At 58.1% G+C, this 15,104-nt stretch overlaps 1 protein-coding gene across 3 annotated transcripts in view; it reads left to right on the top strand.

Annotated features, from left to right (window-relative positions):
• The first annotated feature begins 5,056 nt into the window (after positions 1-5,056).
• The window catches only part of rab11fip3 (RAB11 family interacting protein 3 (class II)), a 28,378-nt gene continuing 18,330 nt past the window's right edge, over positions 5,057-15,104 (top strand). Inside the window, exons 1-5 of one of the 3 annotated variants that reach the window (XM_039774602.1) lie at positions 5,057-6,753; positions 10,306-10,399; positions 10,774-10,868; positions 11,590-11,759; positions 12,865-13,062. In XM_039774602.1, the coding sequence (XP_039630536.1) occupies positions 5,773-6,753; positions 10,306-10,399; positions 10,774-10,868; positions 11,590-11,759; positions 12,865-13,062 (1,538 nt within the window). In that variant the 5' untranslated portion in view covers positions 5,057-5,772. Of the gene's footprint in view, positions 6,754-10,305; positions 10,400-10,773; positions 10,869-11,586; positions 11,760-12,864; positions 13,063-15,104 lie in introns of all 3 variants that reach the window. The other 2 variants (XM_039774601.1, XM_039774603.1) reach the window with 2 other exon arrangements.

Below are 15,104 nucleotides of genomic sequence, written 5' to 3' on the forward strand. Positions count from 1 at the left end.
GGCAGGTGGGTATGGGTGTGCCAGGATGAGGTCTGCACTGGCCACTACAAGCCAGTCATGGGTATGGCACCGCGGGGTCCAGTGCTGCGTCTCATGTCCCCAGATGTTGTCATATGCCAGGGCTGCTTCTCGCCCATTTGTGACTTTACTGGACCGGAGATCCAGCTTGGGTGCCATTGGAGGAAGGCGATGACGGTGGTGGCCTCTTGGCATTACCAGTCTGCCTACTCACTTGAACTGGTCACAGCCCAGTATGATGTGCTCAGACTGAGAAGCAGAGGCTGTGGTGCCCTCCCTGCGGGTTCAGCTTGCGCAGGGTCTCAGCTCTGGGGTTGGCACACCAGTCTTGTGGCCGCCATGTTGTAGTCATCTCACTGGACGATGGTGGTCCGTCTTCTGGGGTGTAAAGCTTCTGCTCAGGGTCCCTGGGCTGGCACTCTGGGTGGGTGAAAACCTTGAAGGTGACCCACAGTGGCGGCATGGTGACGATGACCATCCCTGGACACACAGGAATGTTGCTGTGGAGATGCGCGTGTGGGGGAATCACATGGGAGCGGGCAGCAGTAGCACAGAGAGGGCCTTTAAAGGGTACCACGGGCACTCTCTGGAGGTGGGTGATGAGTGCCTCTCTGGTGCCAACAGCAACTGCAGACGCCATGCAACCCATTGCTTGATTTCCTAGGAGTGCCCCATACCAGAATATGAAGGAAGACCCCCATCTGTCTGTCCACCTGCCCGCACACCCCTGGACGACGGGGATCTTGCAGGCTTTTCTCCAGCTCAGTGGTCCTTCTGTGCTGCTGGCATAGCGACAGAGACCACTAAACTGCTCGAGCGTGCCCAGGATTTCATTTTTTTCCCCCCACACGTCTTGACAATCCTGGCAGGAATGACTCCATTGGCAGACGCTCAGCTGGGCACACCTGGCAAACAGGAAATGGAGGGGCAGCTCCCCCGCTCAACACGCGTGTCCCCATCGATCAATAAACCTCGATGGTCCGAAAGGACATTCAGATGCCATCCTGTCACCCAGCAGGTGTGATTGGCCAGTGGACTGGCAGGTCTGCCATGAAAGACTGGTATCTTTAGCACTGATGCTTCTTTGCCTGAGCTGGTGCCTGCTGTCTCATCGATGCCACCCTGGTGCCCAGCCCCATCTGCTTCTTGCCCATATGGCATAGCAGCTCTGACCAGTGCAGGGTGAGCCATGAGAGACTTCTGTGGCCAGCCAAATGCCCACACAACCTAAAGGGCACAGCTGAATCCTAGCAACAGGGCCGATAATGTCACCGTGGGGCTGTGGCCAGATGACAGTGCCTGGAGAAGTCAAACCTGTAGGGGTCCAAAGGCAACGAGCTGCTGGACGCTGAATGAGATGACGAGACCCCAGCTGGAGTGGAGGTGGGCAGTGCCCATCCAATTAAAACTCAGTAACAATGAGCTCAAGATGGCACTTAAGTGCCCACCCCAGGATGCCACTGTCTGCCAGCACAGAGCGTCAGTAAGAGGGCATAGCAGTGCCCGTCCGCACACAGAGCACGCTGGTCCAAAGGGGCATCACTGAGACAGGCGGGGCCTCCACGTAAGAGCCGGACGGGAGCGCATGAAAGCCGCCGCGAGCAGCGCCCCCTGTCGACAGCCAACGAGCGGCACGCAGGGCTCGGGCTGCCGCCCCCCGGGCTGAAGACATGGACGCCGTCCGCCGCCGCTTTGCGCAGGTACCCCTCCGCTCGTCTTTCCTCTCCGTGTTGCTTTTTGCCGTCGCACGTTGGACTTGCCGAAACATCAGGGCGGCGCGCGTGCACGGAAAACCCGGGGGGTCCCGACGGGCCGGCCGCGCTGAGTGATGGATTCGGGCTGTCGGGGGCGCGTGCAGCGGGCCGCCCGCTTCCTCATTCGTTCAGGCGCCCGAGCCCGGTAGGCCGGCAGAGGCGGACATCGGACGGTCTGTAGTGACCTGGCCAGCAGGGGTCGCTCGGGCGGGACGGGGGTCTTCCGTTTCAGAGGCGAGTCGTTCATTCTGCTTGTCCCCTTTGACAGGAGGCGCAGGATCGGCTTGACCAGCTGGGTGCTTCATGATGAAGTGGGCACACCTGGTGCTTGCAGTTCTCACAGCTGCTCATCTTCTTCGCTAGGCTGGTACTTTAATGGCTCTTTACGGAGTTGAGTGGTCCCTCGCAGGTCTGCTCGGGGTCTTTGGGTGTTGAAAAGGTTCTGCGGACAAAACAAATCTTTATGTTGAGCAGGCTGGAGGGTGGGTGACAGATGAAGACCACCCAAAGTGTGCCTCGTGTGCAGTGAGGGTCGCAGTGGCACAGATCTGTTGCCATCTTTCTGTGGTCATTTGTGGATCTCGCCAAACTAAAAGGTCTTTCTGGTGGGTGGCACTGCGGTCTTTTCCTAATGTGCCCATTTGTATGGTGACTTTCACGTTCTCGGTGGTATCAACTGACCGACAGACACACAAAGTCTGAAATTCAGTGCCACCTGCTAGTGGTCACATGACGCGCTCTGCTGTGGTCCCGAGTAGCACTTCTGCACGCTCGTTGGTGCCCCTCACTAGACTCGTCCTGATGCCCGGTTGGTTATGTGAGATGGCCAGTTGTTCGGGTTGACCCCTAATTGTGGCCCTCTGGACCCCCAAGAGCCCTCATTTTTGGTGCAGGAAGTGATCAGGAGTAAACCGATGGGGGTCTTCAGTAAAAATGAATGCTAGGACTCGAAGTTGTGCATCAAGCGACCCGAGGGGCTGACCCTCCAGACATGGCAGGCGTGCGGAGTGACGTTTTGTGCTGTTTGGAGTTGCTGATCAGCAGCTTTGAGCTGGCACTCTTCACCGGTGGTCCTCGCCCCCTAAGAGTCACTCCTAGTAGCTTCAAAGTGACAAGTTTCAAACCGCAGCACGACGGATGTCATTTTCAGCCATTCAAGGTCCACAACTACAGAGGCATTCAGCACAAATGTCAGGATTGGCTTTGGGGGTAGAAGGGCATCGGATATGTGAAACATTCCATGTCTGGGCATTCTCAATTGTAACCGAAAAGTGTCCTTTGTCACCCTCCGATGGGGGTCCGTAGACAGCTAGGAAAGGGTCACAAATCAAAAATAACCTCCAATTCCTAATCTCGGACCCCGAATGGTCAAAACGACAGCCCGCATGCCAAGGTTTGACGTGTTTAACCTTCTGGGAGTGGCTGTTGGGGGGCTCGGACCACCGGTAAGGTGATGATTATAATGGTGCCCTTTAGGGTCTTTTATCATAAAGGTGTCGTGTCCTCCTCACAATATGGGGGCCTGAAAAAGAAGAGGGTCTAGAAGACTGAAAGGGGGCTCAAGGTCGCACAAAACTGGACATCAAGTCGAGGCCAACGTTATGTCATAAGGGGGGGTTTCTCGTACCAGTGAGCACTCAGAGGTCGTTCTTAGGACCACCAAGACCCCCAGGCCAGGCTGATTTCATTCTCTTGCCAAGTCACCAGCACAGCTCAAGAAGGCCCGTTGGTGTCGAGGTGACAGGACTGGCCACCCACCTGGTGGTCCACAAACTTCGTTAAGCTCTTCTGACAGACTGGCACCAGATAACAAAAGGAACGACTTGAAAACGCACGGAGAGATGTCCCCAGGGGTCGACCTCTGCACAGAAACCAAAGAGCATGGCACCAGGTGCCTTCTGTTCTGGGCATGGGCACAAGTCCACCCATAATGATTGGAGCTGACTGGGCAGGCTTGGCGTACAACTGCGCTTGATTGTGTAGCATGGCACACACGGCCCACTCTTTGTCGACTCTTCAGAGGAGACCTGCAGGGCACAATGTCACCAAAACGTCTGGACCCCCAAACAAGTTTCGCAGAGGTGACATTTTCTGGATTTGAACAGAGCGCTGGCACGGCCAAAGCCCGCTCTGAGAGCTCATCCACAAGTGTGTGATGCCACCCTGGCTGTCCCAGTGCCCCTCTCGTGGGGCTCCATATCCATATTTTCTTCTGTTGGGGGCCCCATTTGGAATTCTGGGCTGTCGTGGTGCCACATTCTTGTCAAGGTGCCCTCCAAGAGCTGGCTTGGTGCGAGTGCAGCTTGGCAGTTGCTGGGCTATGCAGTTTATTCATTTATTCAGGGGCAGTCTGTGTGCCAGGGGTACCTGCTTATTTAAAAGACCCAATCAGACATTGAACAGTCGGTGACAGGTGGGCACTCAATGGGACATTGCCTTGGCATGAGCTGAGGGAAGGCGGACTGAAGTGACTTCACCCGCCCAGTGGATGTGGCACGTGGTGTAGATGGGTTTGGTGCCAGGAGGGTTTCAGCGCTTTCCCTTTTAGCTTTACTGCCCTCTTCACCTGCGCTGAGGATGGCGGAGTCCCCTCCAAATGTCAGACTAGAAGGGGTCTCAAGTTCTGCACGTTCTTCTATTCAGTTGCCCTGCGCCAGTTAGCTTTTGTGCCCTCATCTCTTCAGACCCTCTCCTTTGGTCTTTTGGTCCACCTGTTGTTTGCCCCCAGGGTCGACTGCATGCCTCTGCTTTAAAAATGCCTTGGGGTTCAGCTTGGCACAGACTGGAGTGGCATGGCTTTTAGGATCTTCATAGCCAGGATCCCTGTGAGCCCCATGCTGGCAGATGATGCCCGCCTTGCCAGGTGGCCTCCTCTGTGTCAGTCCAAATGACGGTGGAACTTTGTATTGAAGTCTGGGAAGTATTTTCTACTTAGAGTATGGCGCCGAGAGACCACCCACCTCACCCACCTCCAACTCCACCCCAATGTTTACCTGCGGGGCGTCGGCGTGCACAGCTGACTGAGGACGGGCTGCGACCTGTGCGACCTGTGCGACCTGTGTGACCGGAGGCAGCGGCACGTCCACCTCGTCAGCGTTGTTCAGAGAGTGGGTGTGGTCATCTGGGGTAGCAGATTTAAACTACCGGAAGTGGGGTTTTTTTTTTGTTTTGTTTTGAACCCGAGTCGCGCTCGGATCGCTTAATTTGCAAACTTTTACAGCGCGCCCCCGAGGCTCGCAGATCCGTCCCTTTAAGCTCGTATATGCGCACGCGCAAGGACCACTGGACTGCGGTGTGCTCGTGGCGCGTGCGCGCCTGTGACGTCAGCCTGCTCTGCGGCGCCGCTCTGTTCTGCTCTTCTGTTCTTCTCCGCTGCGCTGATTTTTTCTTCTTCTTCTTCTTCTTGTTCGTGGATGGAGGACGCGCTTTCGGCCTCTCATCGTTTGATTTGGTAAAGCAAGCATCAAAGCGCCCGCCGCTGGCAGGTGGGCCGCAGCGCAGATGGACCCCTCGGCCGAATAAACGATGAATCACGAACAGGTGGAGCCCGTGCGGCCGGGGCGTCAAGGGACGGCGTGATCGAAGAGGCGCCCCTCCTGCCGGACCTGAGTGTGACGAAGCGGCGGTGGCCGGGATGCTCCAGCGCGGGGACACCATCCGGACGTGAGCGTCGCCCCCTCAGCAGCAGCAGCAGCAGCAGCACCACCACCACCACCGCGGCCTTGTGTGCGGCCGGCTCGAGTGACGAGGCCCGCGGAGCGCCGGCTGCCGGCGAGTCCGCCCGGGAGGGACTAGGGCCCGGGCGGGCCGATGCGACGGGACGCGAAGCACCGGTGGCTCGCAGGAAGCTGTGGCGGAGAAGCCTCGCCGGCCGTGGCTGCCGGAGACCGAGCGTGAGCCTCGGCGCGCGTCACGATGAGCTAACCGCCGCCCTCGACGCCGCCTCGCTTTTCTCTCCGACTCTTCGCCTCAAAGCCGGACCCCCGGCGGACGAGCGGCCATGGAGCAGATGCTGCTGTCCAGCCCCACTGGCCGTTCGGACTGGGACCTAGACAAGAAGATGGGGGAGCTGGGCTTCATCCTGCTGGAGGCCGACAAGGGCCCCGGTTTGCCCCCGGTGAGGGGCGAGCGGACCAAAGCCGCCTTGGACTTCATGTCCGGTGACAAAGAGCTGGTGTCCTTGAACCTGGGGGGCTTCTTCAGGAGCTCCCGGTACCCGACCGTGAACGAACTGCTGGCCTGGGACAACGGCCTGGACTACCCGGTGCTGCAGTGGGAAGGCAAGGCCAGCCCGGACGACCCCCAGGGCCCGGCGGTGCTCGTGCTCCAGGACGGCGACATCGGGGGGCACGGAGCCCCCGCGTCTGCAGAGCTCGACGCGCGCTCTGCGCTGTCACCCGATCCGCCCTTACGTGAGGAGTCCCACGGGGCAGCGTCACCTGAGACAGTCGGCCGGGTTTCACTCCCGCTGGATGACATCATGCCAGGTAGCCGTGGCCAGGAGGGCTCGGCGCAGGGTCCGGAAGACCAGGATCTGCCGCCGTCTTCCCCCTTGGAAGGAGAGCCGTGCCAGTCCAGCGGTGGCGCCGCCGCCTGGGCGGACTTTGAGCCGACTGCTCAGACGACCACTTCTCTTAGTCGGCGTGCCAGCCCATCCTCGCTGGAACGAGGGGCTTCACCCGGTTCAAATGTGGCTATGGAGGACCTCGCTTCAGAACGGGAGTCCTGGGACGGCGCCCCCCGGGACGTGCTCGACTGGTTAGGTGACGCCGACCGCTTGGACCAGAGAACGCTGCACGTGCCCGTTGGCGAGGAGTGGGCACTGCCCCCGGAGGAGTCCCGTCTTGGGGCCGCGGGGGGCGCCGAGGTGGACGAGCTCAGTGCCCTCAGGGCCGTGTTTGACATGCTGGACCAGGACAAGGATGGCTTTGTGCGGACCGAGGAGTTTGTGCAGTTTGCCACCGTCTACGGCGCGGAGCAGGTGAGTGGGCAGTGGGCGCCTGTGCCCTTGTCCTCGTTGGGCTGCCAGAGCCAACGCTCGGACTTGTGGGGGCCATATGGAGCCTTGCTTGGCACCCCGTGACCCCCAGTAGACAATGACTGAGTTTGGCATGGCCTGCCTGACCACCCTGTGCCAGTTAGGTGATCACACATTTGGCCTGGCGGCCTGTGGACGTTTACCCTGTTGGGTTTCTCGGGCACTGAGTGGGTTCGTGCTGTCACCCTGTTAGCTGACTTGTAGGTGGGCAGAGGCACCCATGAGACCCCTGTCTGTCTCCCCCATTTCACTGGATTGGCAGGCCCATCCATCTAGACAGTGAATGCCCAGCCTTCGTCCTTGTGCCGCTCTTTCAGCTGGTGCCCAGCCCAGAGGCTCACATGTCCGTGGTGCCCGCTAAGGAGGTGGCCCCACTGCGGTGGATGCCCAGGGCACCTCTCTGCAGTACAGTGGGTGGTCTTCAGAATTCAGTAGGGGCCGCTTATGTGAAAAGCAGAAACAGGCGGGCAAACTGAGCGCAGGATGTGGGCGGTTATGGGAGGGGTGCAGTTGGCACGGTGTGCGCCCCTGGTCTAATGCTTTGGGCGACTTGGGACATGCCAGCTTTAATTACTCCCCTCAGGTGGCCCTCATAGTCAGATTTGTGTGAGGTCACCTGTCATGGCTGCGGGCATCACTGGGCACACTCTGCTGGGTACAAAAGCTGGCCACCTGCTTTGATGTCCCAGTGTGACCAGTCTGGTGAGTACAGGGTGTGATGGGAGCAGCAGGTGTCCCATCAAGATGGGACTGGCATGTCGAGGAGGGTCTTAGAAGGGGCAGGGAGTGGGTACCTATGTGAGGGACCACCAGGGGGAGCCTGTGAGGCAGCCGAAGGACCCCTCAGGTGTTCTGGTCAGGTTGGGCAAAAGTAAAAAGTGGAGGCGAGTGCCATGGCTCCAAATGGGCACTGCTTGTGGGCATGGATGAGGAAAGTCTGACGTGGGGGGTCCACAGAAGTGCGCACATTGACTTGGTTTGCCACTGATGCCCTCTAGGGGGTCCCACACAAGCAGACTGGACGGCCGCTTGGCACATGCACCACTTCAGCGATGTGTGACTGGCAGCACTCATCTGTGGGGTTTGAGTGAGGGTGAAGGGTCCGCCAATACAGCAGCTTACACCAGATGCCCAGCTGCGGTCTTTGCCACCTCCGGTCACTCCCTGCTGCCCAGCTTGGGCAAGATGTGTGTCTGCAAACCCGCTTGGCCAGCCTGACCTCATGTGTGCCATTGGCAGGTGTAGCATCGGCCCTGACGGGTCACCACTAGTCCTTGGCGCGCCGTCTCTGTCATCTTCAGTGTGCCCGCTTATTTGTCTCCGCCTCACTCATTTGCATTTGTTAGATTAGCGGAACACCAGACCTCCTCCTGTGCCACTTGGCCTTTTGTGGCTTCCTTTGTGTGCCAACCATCGATTGATACCCGACGCTACGGTGCCTCAGAAACCGCAGCTTTTCTTTGTGGTTTGGCAGCGGGCCTTTGTTTGCCAGGTAACCAAGGGCATTGGGGTCATGCCAGAATGGTCCCTTTGTGCCCTCCCTGTAGTCGTACATGATGGGTGTTTTGTGATGCCCTGGACTTCGTAGGGCTTGCCACTATTGTTAGCCATGCCAGCTGAGAGCCTATGGGGCACCGGCAGATTGCACTGAAACAGAGCGCCCATTGTGACCACCGGGCACAGGCACCAGTGTTTATCGTGACTCCGAGCATTCGTGCCTTGGCTGTGAATTGGACCAGTGTGGCGATGTGCCCCTTGGGGCCCTTGTGGCAGCACTGCAGTGGCACGTCCTGGGGGAGCAAGGTCTGGCACAATGCTGTCACAGAGGGTCTTGGGTGGTCTGTGGCAGGTCTCACCCCTCGACCGGTCTGGGAATTCTGCCCAATTAAAGTGGGTGCCACTGAGTAGAATAAGCACTGACAGAGTCGGGCACAGGGGCCACCTAGACTCGCAGTTGGTCAGTAGTGACCACTGTGGTGGCCGAGGAGTGGACTTCTGTATTGGCCAGGGTCACATGGCAGAGGTGGCAGCTTGTGCTCGGTTGGATTTGAAATCGCTGATGGTGCCAGCTGGCATCTTATATTCTGTGAGCCCCTGGGTACCACCCAAGGGGACGGACTTGCAAGTTTCATTCTCAGCAGGCTGGCACCCACACTTGATTGGCACATAGGCCTTTGTTCTATACAGCACCTTTCATTGCCAGCCTCTTTACGGTGGTCTCAACACACTGAGCTAGTGTGGACTTGAGGGCATCATGTGGGCACATGAAGAGGGCCACAGGGTCTGCCTGCAGTAGGCCCCCTCGTGTAAGTAGTGTGTTTGTTGTTTATTGTCCTTTGCCCTCAGCCCCCCTGTTGCTAGGTTACTTGGTTGCTATGAGACCAGCGGCGTCTCGATGGTAACCCGATCAGTCGCACCGTTGCCGTGGTGTCCGATTCCGGGCTGCGTCTTTTGTGCTCCACGGCGGGGGTCAAGCTGTGGCACTCTGGTGGTCCTCCTGTGCCCAGGCACACATCAGCTGTGATGTATTGGCATTCGCTCGCTATTGAACTTTGACCTCTGAGGGGAGTCTCGTGGTATTTTAGCGTTGAACTTGGCCCCCCCCAAGCCCACCCGATCTTGAGTTTTATGGCGCCGTTCACAGGAGGTGGTGAGGTGGCTCAGGAGCACAACAGACAGGAGGGCACAAAGTGCGGCGCAGATCACACATGCTGCGCCCAGCGGCCGCCGAAGTTTGAAGTTCACTTGGCATGCGCCGTTGGCAGAGAGTTGCCCGCTTGTGTGGCCTGCACCTTTGAACCCGTCGCCTCCAGACTCTCCCAGCAGCATTACTCTAGTTAGGCTGGTGCCATCTTGTGCCCAGTTGTCGCAAATTAAAACAGGCTGGTTGTTCTGGGGGCCTTTCTTTTAACCCGTAGGGCACAGGTTGGTATTACCTGATAAATCCTTGGGTACGGTCAGTGATGGGCAGCTTGGCACTTTTACACACATCTAAATGTCACCAGGCCAACATAGGATGATATTAAGAGTGCCGCACATCCAGCAGGGGCCATGCCAGGTGTTGTGCCATAGGGCACCACTGAACTGACTGAATTTAGAGAATGACCACAGCCCCGCATGTGGCTCGCTGTATGGCATGCAGCCAGTCGCACGGTACCAGCTAGGATGGCGCGCTGTCCGCTGGGTGATCTGCAGGTGGCGCACCGGGCAGATTATTGGTTGGCTTGCTGCCTGTCTGTCGTTTGTGACACTCCTGATGGGTGTCCCTGGTGTGGCCGCTCGCTCTGACTGTGACTGTCCGGTGATGGGGGCGGGACTGTGGGGTCCGAGAGGTGTGTCCCAAGTCGCCATCCCCTCAGCCTTTGTAAATGCCAGTATAGTCGTCATGCCAGGTGACCCGAGGACCCCCGCGTCTTTGTGCGTTAACCCACCTTGAGCCGTCTGTCCAGGCGCTATATAACCTGGCCATGTGACAAGGTGCCATGTCGTTCGCAGGTCAAAGACTTGACTCGATTCCTGGACCCCACCGGCCTCGGGGTCATCAGCTTTGAAGATTTCTTCAGAGGAATTGCGGCCATCAACAATGGAGGTGAGTGCCCCCCGTTCACAGACAGCAGTCTCTGGCAAGTTTGGGCCTAAGCAGTGCCATCTGTGGGCGATGCCATGTGCCTTGAGGTGACTCTGGGCTTTTAGCAGTTTTTTTGCAGGATGCTGCCCGCTGCCCTCGGGCTTCTTCACCCAGCTTCACCTGAAGCTGCATTTAGGGCTTGGCAGGTGCCACAAGGCTGGGGTGTTCTGAGAGGGCACCCGCTGAGCTGGCATCTGCCTACCTATGGCAGTACCCCTGAGACTTTGGTCTACTGGCTTTTGTGCCCATGTTACTATCTGATTTGGTTGACTGTGCTTGGACACACAGGCACTTGGCATGGCATGATGTTCTCACTTTGCCCCCCTTCTGCCCAGGTGCCGACGGCCAACCTTTCGAGACAAGGGTCTATGGAGGAGCGGTGGAGAGTGCCAGCTGCCCTGAGGAGTTTGAGGATTTCACTGCTTTGGAGGTAAGAGCCACGGGGCACCTGTTATGTGCCCAGGAGACACGAGTGGCACCATTTACCCGCTCTGCTCTTGGTTCTTGCTGAGCCTGTGCGCCCTTTGAACTTCGTACTTTAGCCCAGCCGTCGTGGAAGGTGCCTGACATGACGTAAATGAAGGCGGGCACACCTCGCAGACCTCTCTTGGTGAATGGCACACGCGGCTCAGGTGGATCTTGTTCTTTGGCATGGCTCATGCCACCTGGCTGCGTGGTTTGCTTTCTGTTTGATCTTTTAAGCTGGCGCACCTGGCACATTATGGAAGACCCTCTGCTCTGCGCCACGCCACCTCTTCACCACTCTTCTTGTCTCGCGTTGCCTTTGTGTGGCAGAAGATGGGCCTGGCATAGGGAACACCTGCCAGGGCGTGTCGTACCAGTGTCATGATGCCACCACTGGTGATGGAGAGCTTTTGTGCCTTTGGAAATGTCTGGATGTTGCAGCTCTTTCACGTGTGCCACTGCTCCGTGGTGAGTGCCAGTGCGCCATGGCTGGGGAGTCATTGGACAGGAGGGACTTTCTTTGCGTGGCACGTGTAATGAGGTGGTCCATCGGAGCAGAGCCCTCGACGCGGTGCCACCTGCTGTACCTGAGTGAGTGGTGGCAGCCAGTTCGTGACTCTGTCTTGCCGAGGGGTGCCAGCTCTGCCTTTGGTGCCTCTCACCCTCCCCTTGTGTCCCCACAGCAGAACGAGGTGACAGACAGCGCCTACCTGGGCTCGGAGAGCACCTACAGCGAGTGCGAGACGTTCACTGACGAGGACACGGGCACACTGGTGCACCAGGAGCTGCACGAGGAGGTGGAGACGGACAGCGCCATCGACGCGGCGCTCCACTATGGCGACGACTCGGCCAGCGGGTGAGTGGGCCGCAGCTTTTCTTTGAGGGGGGGCAGACGGGTGCGTGTGACGTTCGGGTGGTCCGAGAAACGCTGACACTGCAGAGTAGAAAGGAAGAGGCGAAGGCCGAGCTGCTGCCATGCAGGAAGTGAGAGGGGATGCAGCTGGGCGGTCGGCGCCAGGGTGACGCCCCTGGGGGAGGAGCGGGTGAATCTGGGGTAGAAGTGCTGCTGCGCCAGTCGGGGAGGTGACTGCTGGAGGAGGACTGTGCCCTGTTCTGGAGGGGTGAGGACCCTGGTAGCGCCAGAGGGAGATGGCCACGCCGCTCTCCACAGGCCTCTGTGAGGTAAGAAGTCGAGGTGGCACGGACAGTAGATGAAGGGTTAGTGCTGGGCACCGCCTTTGGGCCAGCTGCCTCTTAATGTGCTGAGCTCCACTGTGGAACCTCGATGTGGCATGTCTTTCGCTGCAGGCGGGCACACTAGGGATTTGTGAAAAGGGTTGTGTGTGTGTGTGAGTAACAGTCCATATCTTGGCTTTGACCCGTGGGCACTCCAGTGGCACTTATGTCACAGGCTCTTCAGTTTATACTGTACCCGTTGCACCGGGGTGTGTGCCAGCCTTGCGAGTAGGGGCCTGGTGTCGTCCTGGGCATTTAGCTTTAATGTGGAGAGGCTCTCCCAGCTGAATGAGTGAGGGGCAGCTTGACGGGCATGATAAACACTTTGCTGTTGGCGCATTCTAGTGGCAGGATTAGATCTTTGGGGTAACTACAGTCAAGGGCACCAGGAGGACTGGTGCCAGTTTGACCATTCAGCTGTGTTCGGCATTCCCACTGCCAGCCTGCGGATGCCACGTTTCACTGTGTGTGTCGCTGTGGTCCACTTGTGTGCATCTGCAGCTTCCACTGAAAGCAGTTTTCAGGCTCCGACTGGCATTGAAATTGGCAGGGCTAGACTGGCATCTGGTTCCCTAATGGTCCCCCTATGCCTGTCAGTTTTGATGGCACTTGTGCCTGACTTGCCCAGTGAGACTGACCTGTGCGTGCGTGCGTGCGTGCGCCCTCGTGCCCAGGTGTGCCAGCATCTGTTTGATTGCCCCTCTCGCTCGCTGTCTGCCTTGCAGGTCCCATTGTCACCGGCTGTCTTTGGACTCGGAGCTGAACAGCCACTCCCTGGTGACCGTCATCGGCCAGGAGGAGGAGCACTTTGAGGACTTTGGTGAGGGCATTGAGACCGAACTCCTGCCTGATGGTCCTGCCAGCTCCGAAGACGATGCCAGTGTGAACTCCCCTCTAGAGAGCACCGCCTTACACTCCCCCAGGTAAGATGTTGTACAGGTGTGAGCCCCCCCACTGACCCCAAAGTGGGTGCAGAGTGACCCGGGGTCCTCAACTGTCACCGCTGGACATTCTGTGGTTGCTGATGGCACATGATGCCCCCTCCCTGGTACCTGTCTGAGGTGAGCAGGGGGCTGATGTGGGCATGAGGAGTGCCCCGAGCACAAGGCTGGCTGACCTTAGATGTGTGGGCTCGCTGAAAGGCGCTATATAATGCTGTGCACATGTGATTTGTGAGCCAAGCTGGCGGGGGGGGGTGTGTGTGTGTGACGATGGCGTTTTGTGGACCCTTCAATGATGGTGGGAGTTGTGCCCGCCTTGCCCAGAGGTTCTTTCCCCCTGAACATGTTTGTGGTTGTGCCCAGAAAGACTGTGGCCTGCTTTGTGACGAGTCTGTGGACCTCCGCTGGCTTCTCCGTGCTGTCTGTCCTTTGTGGTGACAGGTGGGCTCGTCGTGTCCCTAGCAGGTGACATTTCTGACTGTACACATTCCAAGATGAAGGTGTCGTACAGCCCACCTGTGCTTTGTGACTTTGGAGGCCGGGGGTCCTGAGTGCCCGCGCCGGCGTGAACGTCTGTGCTGGTGCCCATCGGCTGTTTGCCACTCAGCTGGTGGCGTCTCGTCTCTGATGTCCTGCTGCCTTAGTGGCGGGGGGCTTGCTGTGGCCTTTGCTGTCACCACTTCCTGTTTCCTGTCTCCATGATGGCTGACCCCTCCTGTCCTGCCGCTTTCCTGCCTGGACAGGCCGATGAATGGGCTCTCGTTTTGTGACCCCCTTAAACGGAGGTGCTGGGGGGCTCGCCTGAAGTGGCGCAGGATGTCTGGCGGATGTGAGAGTCGGCCACTTGTCACGGCGCTCGGGCCGAGGGGCTCATCCTCTGTGACTTGGATTTCCTGCTCAGCCCCCTTTAGTCATCCATGATGGGGGGCTTCGACTGCTCAACCTGGAATGAAAGGCCTTCAGTGCACACTGGCAGTGCCAGGAGTGATGTGGGTGTTAATGGAGTGCCAGTCTTGTCTTTGCTGGGGTGTCATGACACTCCGATTTCCTGGTGGGTGGTGGGATGGCGCACAACTGAAAGTCAAAGAGAACTGAAAAGACCCCAAATAAAGGTGACTTGATAAAGCCATCGTGACCGTCCAGACGCTACAGGACTGAAGGTGCCATCTGCACCGGTGGGGCTCTGCTTTAACGGTGTGTCGTTGGCACCTAGTTCAAGGTGGTGACTGGAGTTGGGATTGGTGCTGTGGGGGAAGTGAAATAATGGCAGCTTAATGGAGGGTCTCCACTCACTTGTGACAGAAGCGGTGGCCCTCAGTGCATTGTGAGTGCAGGCAATTGTGCCGACTACATTAGGAGAAGCGGGCACGGCTGTCATTGTCCTGCGCACCCACAACTTGCCAGATGTGGTGCCTCACCACGTGGTCAGTGGTGCCACAGTGGTAGTGAAGCTTGGCGTGGAGATGCTGCTGACCTGTTGGCCAGTCACCTGTGCGTCGTAGTTGTCACTTCTGGGGTGTTTGTCACATGAAGGCACATTGCAATGACAGTTTGGTGACATGATCCACTGAAGATGGCGTCGCCATTGGGCTGCTGATGATGTCGGCTGGCATTCCAGGTTAGGGTACTCGGCCCGTGTCTCCTCCTCGTCATCAGGATTTCGCTCCATTGAATTTACACAGGGGGCGGGGGTGTGTTTGTGTGCCCGCGTCCCGCCTGGAGAAGCTGGGCAAACGGTCACTGACTTGACAATGGGGACCACGCTCGCCTGGGCACTGAGGATTTGGTGGTCTGCACACGCGCCACGGGCTGAGGCGTCCATGAAGTTGAACATTCGGGTGGTCTCGTCGTTTCTTCTGTGCTCTCGGGAATCGCTAAAGTCGCGTGGCGAGTAACGGAATATTCCGTAAATAGTAATGCTGATGAATTGAATACACGGAGTATCCGGATTAGACGAGGCGAAGTAATCGGAAGGCCGTGTTACAGAATTGAGATGTTTAATGAGCTCCACCATATCAGCCTGG

This window comes from Polypterus senegalus, chromosome 13 (genome assembly GCF_016835505.1).
Source record: "Polypterus senegalus isolate Bchr_013 chromosome 13, ASM1683550v1, whole genome shotgun sequence".
NCBI classification, from domain to species: Eukaryota; Metazoa; Chordata; class Cladistia; order Polypteriformes; family Polypteridae; genus Polypterus; species Polypterus senegalus.